The sequence below is a fragment of the Conger conger genome, chromosome 13, assembly GCF_963514075.1.
Source record: "Conger conger chromosome 13, fConCon1.1, whole genome shotgun sequence".
Taxonomy (NCBI): Eukaryota; Metazoa; Chordata; class Actinopteri; order Anguilliformes; family Congridae; genus Conger; species Conger conger.
Genome location: NC_083772.1, coordinates 45,605,941 through 45,616,929, shown reverse-complemented (window position 1 = coordinate 45,616,929; position 10,989 = coordinate 45,605,941). Strand labels below are relative to the sequence as shown.

At 46.2% G+C, this 10,989-nt stretch overlaps 1 protein-coding gene across 1 annotated transcript; it reads left to right on the top strand.

The window, feature by feature from the left end:
• The first annotated feature begins 780 nt into the window (after positions 1–780).
• On the top strand, positions 781–9,702 carry LOC133107597 (aldehyde dehydrogenase family 3 member A2-like). Its single transcript, XM_061216582.1, has 10 exons — positions 781–869; positions 2,536–2,711; positions 3,369–3,600; positions 3,782–3,867; positions 4,067–4,275; positions 4,527–4,644; positions 7,037–7,178; positions 7,810–7,976; positions 8,902–9,001; positions 9,428–9,702. Exons 2-10 carry the CDS (start codon positions 2,556–2,558, stop codon positions 9,700–9,702), a joined length of 1,485 nt encoding a protein of 494 aa, XP_061072566.1. The 5' UTR covers positions 781–869; positions 2,536–2,555.
• Positions 9,703–10,989: the final 1,287 nt, after the last annotated feature.

Sequence of the window (10,989 nt, the reverse complement as noted above, 5' to 3'; positions counted from 1 at the left end):
TACACTGGACTAGTCACTAACAGCTGAGAAGCCAACTGTCCAATTACTTTTGGTCCCCTAAAATGGGGGTACTTTCTATAAAAATGGATGTAATTCCTACATGGATCACCCAATATAGTTGTATACCCTCAAATTAAAGCTGACAGTCTGCACTTTAACCTCATTGTTTCATTTCAAATCCAATGTACTGGAGTACAGAGCCAAAAGTACAAAAATTGTACTACTGTCCAAATATTTACGGACTGTAATGTACGAGTGTGAAAGTATAAAAGTTTGTGATTGAAGCTTTCACTAATTCCGTATCATATCAAGGCCCCCTTGGCAGCTCACTGAGGCCCTTGTTGAGAACCACTGTTTTATGGGGCTACATGAGTGCTGCTAAAATAATTAGGCTAAATATATTTTACTGTAATATATTTGTGCATGGGATGGGCATTCAGGTTGGCTACATAAATATAATTGCAAGAATTTATGTTCACATATCGTATACCTTTTGTCCATCCTTTTTAGCTCCAAATGAATTTTAAAAAGATTAAATAAATAAATTAAGATTTCTTTTCATTGTGTTTGTTTTGTTTTTCTTCTTCAGGCTGACCTGTTTTATGCCGCATACGTGAAGTTATTTAAAACAATCTCATATAAAATGCACTTAATTACATGTTATGAAACCATAAAATGTAGAACTATGTATTACAGTACTGTAATACGTAATATTTATCTAATCACCATCAACAGTATTGTGCGCATGTGTGCGCGCTATACGTGACAAATACTTGAGAACAAAGATCAAGCTCTTAAGGGTCGTTGAGCACAGAAGTTTATTGGGACATCTGAACTAGATTTACCTCCACCGAGCCACTCTCTTCAAGGTAAGTACGTATTATCTGTATTTCGTGCAAGAAACGAGCCTACTCGGTTATTCGCACGTGTGCTATTTTTATTGCATTCCAGTTTGATCAAATGTGTTTTTTTGCACAACTGTAACGTGTCCTAAATAAACCAACAATTTATCGTTAATCTGAACACGCTACGTTATGCGAGCGAGCAGGTGAGCATGCGATACCTAAGCAATAGGCTACTGTTGGCTATATGGAACAAACTTGTAGATTCACTTATACTACTGGTTTGTCAACGACTAATGGTATCAGTAGCCCATTTGAAATTATATTAGAATTAAAAAACGATTTGTTGTTGCACGTAGTTCCATCTGTCTCCATGGTCCGGTAGCCTACCTTGACTCAATTCCATTTGTATTCCATTCCATATTTGTATTGCGCTTTCCACAGGACCGTGCACATACATTTTGGGGAGCAGGGGCTCAAGCAACAAAAAAAGGGCACTCATCCCACCGACACACACTGTTCACACCACGATGTTGTCACACCGGCTCCTTCCATGATCACACACTATGTTCATAACATGGGACCTGTTTAATATTGAAACATTCCATGAAGAAACCAGATTTTTACATTACATTACATTAATGCCATTTGGCAGACGCGCTTATCCAGAGCGACGTACAACGAAATGCAAAGTGCATACCCATAACCAGGGATAAGTGCGCTGAAAGACCCTAGAGGGAAGTACAATTTCAACTGCTTTTTTAACGTATTATTAGTCCACTAGGCCTTTCCAGATACTAGTTACTAATTTGTTACTAGTACAAGAAATAGTAGATTTGACGTAGTAATGCTGTATTACTATCTAGCTACCGTTAGCTAACGCCAACGTTAATGTTAACAGGATTAACTCACCATTCCAAATTCACCATTTCAGACCGCTCTATGATGTTAATGAGCGCTCTAAAATCAGAGCCGATTTTCGGAGTGAATTTATGAACGCATCCATAATTGCTAGCTAACGTAGCTTAACTAGTGCAGTGGGGATACATTATTTCTTATCAACCAATAAACTACTGTTCAGCGGAAGAATACATTTACCATAAAACATAGTTCCATTAAAAATAGATTAATTTAAAGTGTGTCTTGTCTTTTGTTAATTTTTTAAGAAATAAATGTGGTAATCGTTAAAGCGTTATGGAACTCGAACCTGTGAATATTGGCACAGTTGGGGGAGCGGCCAATATGCACAATACCACGGGTTCTCTAACCCAGACCCATTGCGATATGACCGCACATTAGAAGTCAATGTAGGAAGCTTTCTTCTATGATTTAAATGAAATAAAATTATTTTATCATCATACATCTTCCACCCGAGAAAACGTTGCCGTTACTCCCCTTTAACACCAGGTGCCAGCGTAAGTTTGACAACATGCCCAGGACCGGAAGCCCATCCTGCGCATCAGTCTGTTCTGTTTGATGGCAGTTCTTTGTTTACATCTACTATTTATGTCTATAAATAGTATTATTAGTAGTAGTTGCAGCAGCAGTAGTAGTAGTATGTTCAGTACCACACTATAATTCATTATAATATTAAATAACATATTCACAAATGAAAGCAGTGCCCAGGATCGTCAGCGTGTGAGGGTGTCTGTGTGATGCGAGTGTGATGGTGAATTTGCTCACCTGTGTGCAGGTGTGTGCTCCCAGCTCGCTATGGAGAAGCAGGTGGTGGAAAGCAGCAGAGCAGCCTTTCTGTCTGGGAGGTCACGAGCCCTGGGGTTCAGAGTTCAGCAGCTGAAGGCCCTCCGCAAGATGATGACAGAGCGCAGGTCCGACATCTGTGAAGCTCTCAAACAAGACCTGAACAAGGTGAGACCCCCCGCCCATCTTTAACTGGGGCAGCCTGTAGCCTAGTGGCTAAGGTGCTTGACTAGGACTCAGAAGGTTGGTGGTTCAAGCCCCAGTGTTGCCTTAATAAGGTTAGTGGGCCTTTGTTGATGGACCCTTGAGCAAGGCCCTTAACCCTGCATTGCTCCAAGGCTGATTGTCCCCTGCTTAGTCTAATCAACCGCTTAGAACAGGGGTACGCATCCCAGCCTATAGCAGTGTTTCTCAACTCCAGTTGACAAAGAATAGAGCTGTCAGAAAACTAAAACTCAGGTCATCGGGTGGATCTGAAGCCTGCAGTGGGGGTCTGGGCTGTGGATATGATCTTACAGGGTAAATTCACCCTGGGACACTATCAGATGTGAACATGTTTGTGTGCCTATGTTATAGCGAAGCATTTTAATCCATGTCATTATTTCAACATTCAATACTTTAAGCTAATGAGATGGACACACCCACTCCAGAATGCACGGAGCCAGGCTGAAACAGTGTGCAGTTTCTGAGAGAGTGCGGTGCTGTGTTGCCGTGGGCAGAGCGGGTTCTGAGCGGGTTCTGAGTGAGTGCTGTGCTGTGTTGCCGTGGGCAGAGCGGGTTCTGAGCGGGTTCTGAGTGAGTGCTGTGCTGTGTTGCCGTGGGCAGAGCGGGTTCGACGCGCAGCTGTTCGAGCTCCTGGGTCTGGAGGGGGAGATCTCGCTGGCGGTGGACAGGCTGGCAGAGTGGGCTAAGCCTCGGCCCGTGGAGAAGACCCTGCTCACCATCTCTGACCAGGTGTTCATCCAGCCGCAGCCGCTGGGCGTGGTGCTCATCATCGGAGCCTGGAACTACCCCTGGGCCGTCACCTTACAGCCCCTGATCGGAGCCATCGCTGCTGGTGCGTAGGGTTTCAGACACACCTGCTGTCCCACAGACACCGTCTCTGCCTCTCTCTCTGATCGTACACACCCATTTGATCAATTCAATGCGCACTGGCACCATGTATATGTTTAAAATAGTAATATGAAGGAGTAATAGTAGTAGTAGTAAGGATAATGTGAAGGAGTCTCTCTCTGTAGGTAATGCTGCAGTGGTGAAGCCCTCAGAGCTGAGTGAGCACTCCTCCAGGCTTTTAAAGGAGCTCTTGCCTCAGTACCTGGACGAGGTGCGTTAACCAATCATGATGCTTGTGACTGCACTGCTTGCATGTGTCATTCATTGTGTGAGTTTGATGGTTGCATATGATGTCACTGTGTGTGATGTCACTGCAGGCCTGTCTGATGTAACTGTATATGATGTCACTGTGTGATGTCATTGCATGTACCTACATTATGTGACTGTGTGATGTCACTGTGGCTGTGCAGGAGATGTATCCCGTGGTTACGGGGGGTGTTCCAGAGACCCAGGAGCTGCTGAGGCAGCGCTTTGACCACATCTTCTACACGGGGGGCAGCAGTGTGGGGCGGCTGGTGATGGAGGCTGCCGCCAGACACCTGACCCCAGTTACCCTGGAGCTGGGAGGGAAGAGCCCCTGCTACATACACAAGGACTGTGACCTCACAATCGCCTGCAGGTAAGGATGCTGATGTCACAATCACCTGCAGGTAAGGATGGTGATGTCCCAATCACCTGCAGGCATGGATATGATGTCACAATCACCCTGCAGGTAAAGACTGTGATGGCACAAGCATCTGCAGCACTCAATCAGCATGATCTGCTGGTGAGATGCAGGTTTAAGATTAATAAAATGATGGTTTTCATGAAGCTGAGTATATCAATGTGTGTGTGAGTGCGGGCACTAATCTCATCTATCGTTGTAATAAGGCGAATAACCTGGGGGAAGTTTACAAACTGCGGTCAGACCTGCATCGCCCCCGACTACATCCTGTGTGAGCCCAGCATCCAGGCCACGGTGGTGGAGGAGATCCGCCGCACCCTGCAGGTCCGCAGTCAGAGCATAAACACACCAATTATACACCAATCACACACGCTAATCACATATCCTAATCATACACCAATTATACACCAATCACACACACTAATCACATATCCTAATCATACACCAATCACACACGCTAATCACATATCCTAATCATACACCAATTATACACCAATCACACACGCTAATCACATATCCTAATCATACACCAATTATACACCAATCACGCACGCTAATCACATATCCTAATCATACACCAATTATACACCAATCACGCACGCTAATCACATATCCTAATCATACACCAATTATACACCAATCACACACACTAATCACATATCCTAATCATACACCAATTATACACCAATCACACACGCTAATCACATATCCTAATCATACACCAATTATACACCAATCACGCACGCTAATCACATATCCTAATCATACACCAATTATACACCAATCACGCACGCTAATCACATATCCTAATCATACACCAATTATACACCAATCACACACGCTAATCACATATCCTAAACATACACCAATTATACACCAATCACACACACTAATCACATATCCTAATCATGCACCAATTATACACCAATCACACACGCTAATCACATATCCTAATCATACACCAATTATACACCAATCACGCACACTAATCACATATCCTAATCATACACCAATTATACACCAATCACACACGCTAATCACATATCCTAATCATACACCAATTATACACCAATCACGCACACTAATCACATATCCTAATCATACACCAATTATACACCAATCACACACGCTAATCACATATCCTAATCATACACCAATTATACACCAATCACGCACACTAATCACATATCCTAATCATACACCAATTATACACCAATCACACACACTCATCACATATCCTAATCATACACCAATTATACACCAATCACACACGCTCATCACATATCCTAATCATACACCAATTATACACCAATCATGCACGCTAATCACATATCCTAATCATACACCAATTATACACCAATCACGCACGCTAATCACATATCCTAATCATACACCAATTATACACCAATCACACACACTCATCACATATCCTAATCATACACCAATTATACACCAATCACGCACACTAATCACATATCCTAATCATACACCAATTATACACCAATCACACACGCTAATCACATATCCTAATCATACACCAATTATACACCAATCACGCACACTAATCACATATCCTAATCATACACCAATTATACACCAATCACACACACTCATCACATATCCTAATCATACACCAATTATACACCAATCACACACGCTCATCACATATCCTAATCATACACCAATTATACACCAATCATGCACGCTAATCACATATCCTAATCATACACCAATTATACACCAATCACGCACGCTAATCACATATCCTAATCATACACCAATTATACACCAATCACACACGCTAATCACATATCCTAATCATACACCAATTATACACCAATCACACGCTAATCACATATCCTAATCATACACCAATTATACACCAATCACACACACTCATCACATATCCTAATCATACACCAATTATACACCAATCACACACGCTAATCACATATCGTAATCATACACCAATTATACACCAATCACGCACGCTAATCACATATCCTAATCATACACCAATTATACACCAATCACACACGCTAATCACGTATCCTAATCATACACCAATTATACACCAATCACGCACGCTAATCACATATCCTAATCATACACCAATTATACACCAATCACACACACTAATCACGTATCCTAATCATACACCAATTATACACTAATCACTCACACAGAAAATACACAATAATCACTCACGCAAATCACAAACTAATCACACACACTAACCACACAAGCTAACCACACATTAATCAACACAAATTACACATACTAATCAGGCATGCTAGCCACATATGCTAATTACACACTAATTATACATATGCTAATCATATACACACATACTCTAATTACACGCTAATCACATGTGCTAACCGCATATACTAATCATACACTAATTACACACATGCTCATCATATACTAATCACATGAATACATGCTAATGCTAATCACACACTAATTACACACATGTTAACCACACAGTAATACATACATCCTAATCACACATGCAAATGACACTCACTAATCACACATGCTAATTACTTGCTAATCATACATGCTAATTACCTGCTAATCATACATGCTGATCGCACAGTAATCACACTACCCATACACTAATCATCCATGTTAATCACATAGGCTAATGGTCATGTGTGCATGTTGCTATGCCTTCTTCACTGTGTGTGGTTTAACCTGTGTCTGGCTGTAGGAGTTCTATGGTGACGACCCCATGACCTCCCCAGATTACGGACGCATCATCAGTCAGCGCCACTTCAGCCGAGTGGTGGCCCTGCTGGAGGGCTGCACAGTGGCACTGGGGGGCAGCAGCGACCAATCACAGCGCTATATCGGTATGGTGTGTGTGGTAGGGGGGTTATAGCCGTGTGTGCTGGCGTGGGTGCATTTGGAAATGAGAACTGCAGACAGACGAGTAGCTCCAGCTCTGCCTGTCCTAAACTAACTAGGCTAGAGGTCTGCTGGGTGCAGGGTGGCTTTGAACCCTGAGCTTTGTAATACTACATCTGCAGCCTTCGATCAGGAGTCTGCCAGACATTTACATTTCAACCCAGAATCACCTTCAGCAATAACAGAGTAGCATCCCTGTGAAAGGAGATGTTCCCCAGCGGGGAAGGCAAACTAACCAGGGTCACGATTCGCCAATCAGAGGGGCAAATGTTAATGCGGGAGAAATACCTTACAGTGCAGTCCATAAGTATATTCTCTTCTTTTGGCTCTGTACTCCAGCACATTGGATTTGAAATTAAACAATGATTATGAGGTTAAAGTGCCATCTGCCACCTTTAGTTTGAGGGTATTTACTAGATAGGGTGATCTGTGTATTCATTTGCTTCCTTAGTGCAGGTGCCGATGTATATGGGTGTGTTTGTGTGTGTGTCTGTGTGCACATGTACGTGTGTGTGTGTGTGTGTGTGTTTTGGCTCTGGAGTGTGTAAGATATGTGTTTGACTCTCACCTCACCAGCCCCCACCGTCCTGACGGAGGTGGCGGCTGACTCTAAGGTGATGCAGGAGGAGATCTTCGGCCCCCTGTTGCCCATAGTAACGGTCAGCGGGGTGGAGGAGGCGATCCGCTTCATCAACGAGAGAGAGAAGCCCCTGGCCCTGTACGTCTTCTCCTCCAGCAACAAGGTGTGTGTGTGTGTGTGTGTGTGTGTGTGTGTGTGAAGCCCCTGGCCCTGTACGTCTTCTCCTCCAGCAACAAGGTGAGACTCCGCCCCCACTGTCTGTGCTCCTGTGTGAGACTCCACCCCCTCTGTCTGTGATCCTGTGTGAGACTCCACCCCCTCTGTCTGTGCTCCTGTGTGAGGCTCCGCCCCCTCTGTCTGTGCTCCTTTGTGAGGCTCCGCCCCCTCTGTCTGTATGAGACTCCACCCCCTCTGTCTGTGATCCTGTGTGAGACTCCACCCCCCTGTCTGTGCTCCTGTGTGAGGCTCCGCCCCCTCTGTCTGTGCTCCTGTGTGAGGCTCCGCCCCCTCTGTCTGTGCTCCTGTGTGAGGCTCCGCCCCCTCTGTCTGTGCTCCTTTGTGAGGCTCCGCCCCCTCTGTCTGTGCTCCTTTGTGAGGCTCCGCCCCCTCTGTCTGTGATCCTGTGTGAGACTCCATCCCCTCTGTCTGTGCTCCTGTGTAAGGCTCCGCCCCCTCTGTCTGTGCTCCTGTGTGAGGCTCCGCCCCCTCTGTCTGTGCTCCTGTGTGAGGCTCCGCCCCCTCTGTCTGTGCTCCTTTGTGAGGCTCCGCCCCCTCTGTCTGTGCTCCTTTGTGAGGCTCCGCCCCCTCTGTCTGTGATCCTGTGTGAGACTCCATCCCCTCTGTCTGTGCTCCTGTGTGAGACTCCGCCCCCTCTGTCTGTGCTCCTGTGTGAGGCTCCGCCCCCTCTGTCTGTGCTCCTGTGTGAGGCTCCGCCCCCTCTGTCTGTGCTCTTGTGTGAGGCTCCGCCCCCTCTGTCTGTGCTCCTGTGTGAGGCTCCGCCCCCTCTGTCTGTGCTCCTGTGTGAGGCTCCGCCCCCTCTGTCTGTGCTCCTGTGTGAGGCTCCGCCCCTGACCCCGCCTCCCCCATAGGTGACGCAGCGCATGCTAGCTGAGACGAGCAGTGGGGGCGTGACGGTGAACGACGTGATGATGCACTACACCCAGAGCTCTCTGCCCTTTGGGGGCGTAGGTGAGACATGCCCAGTGCACTACACCCAGAGCTCTCTGCCCTTTGGGGGCGTAGGTGAGACATGCCCAGTGCAGTACACCCAGAGCTCTCTGCCCTTTGGGGGCGTAGGTGAGACATGCCCAGTGCACTACACACAGAGCTCTCTGCCCTTTGGGGGCGTAGGTGAGACATGCCCAGTGCACTACACCCAGAGCTCTCTGCCCTTTGGGGGCGTAGGTGAGACATGCCCAGTGCACTACACACAGAGCTCTCTGCCCTTCATTGCTTCTAATTGCCACTGCCAATTTCCATGTCAGCACGTTCACAGAGAAAGGGGAGGGATAAACAGTGTTCTGAGGGGGTTTGTTGCTGCAATTCCTCTCTTGATCGTTAGAAATGACCTATTACACCTTTAAATCTTAAAGCCATTTGCTGATTGGTCCCTAGGTCTCAGTGGGATGGGGCAGTACCATGGCCGGCACACCTTTGACCAGCTGAGCCACCTGCGTGGCTGCATGCTACGTCCCCTGGCCCTGGAGGGCCTGAACCGGGCCCGCTACCCGCCCCAAGACCCCGCCCGGCTGCGTCGGGCCAGCTTCTTCATGCTCACACGTGTGGCCTCCTGCCCCCAGCTCTCCTGTGTATGGACCCTCCTGGCCTCCATTCTGGCTCTGGGGCTGCTGATCGCCCTGCTGGTACTGCTGTTGAAGGGGAGGATATAGCACAAACACACAGATACATGAGCAGTTTGTGCATCCTGGCCTCCATTCTGGCTCTGGGGCTGCTGATCGCCCTGCTGCAAATATCCATTGGTTAATGTTGACATTTCTCAAGATGTAAATAAATTGCAGATTTAAGCAACATAAATTTGAGATGAATAATCCCACTGAACATACTCATGTCTATGACTTTCACTCTCTATCTAGAATCCACCTAAATTAAACTACATGGGTTGTTTTAGCTGAACTGTGTTCATGGTAATCCTGTTTCTTTGGTAACACACACAGCAGTGTAGTACAACTCTTACAATCCACTGCAGCAGTGTAGTACAGCTGCACTACATGTGCTCTGAAGCTGTTACATATGCTCTAAAGTTGTATTGGCCTATTAGCCTTAGCCTATGTGGCTAAGCTGAGGAGGCGGACATATTTGGTCAAAGTTGAGCTATCAAAGCAGCCAGGACTCATCAGTTCTATTTCAGCAGGTCAGAGTGGGTTGATAATGCACAGTGACTCATCTCAGGGCCCGGCTTTTCCGAAGATGGGAACACCCAAAGCAGTCTACTCCCAAATAATAGCATTAGACAGTGTCTGATAGATTCTGGGCACTTCCGGTGGTTTTGTCAAGAGCAATAAGCAGGAATACTGGCCTCGGCCGCTGGCTGGATTCCTGAATACATCACTATGACATCACCACACAGGCAGCACCATGACATCATCCGTCCCCTGATGGGTTGTGAGCTGCTTTGTCCCAGACCTGGCCCAGTTTAGCTCTGTGTTGTCCCAGACCTGGCCCAGTTTAGCTCTGTGTTGTCCCAGACCTGGCCCAGTTTAGCTCTGTGTTGTCCCAGACCTGGCCCAGTTTAGCTCTGAGTGGGTTGTCCTTGGATTGGGCAAAGCTCTGTGGTACCAGCCAAACTCACACCATCTTGGTACTGACCCGGGTACTTGGTAAACGGTAAATGGACTGCATTTACGTATATCATTCTTTTATCTAAAGCAGTTTACAACTGAAGCCTCTCAATCACCCACACCCACACACACACACACACTCACATACGCACACACACACACACACACTCACACACACCCATACACACTCATATACACACACACACACACACACCCATACACACTCATACACACACACTCATACACACATACACACACACACCCATACACACTCATATACACACACACACACACCCATACACACTCATACACACACACTCATACACACATACACACACACACCCATACACACACACACACTCATACACATACTCACAC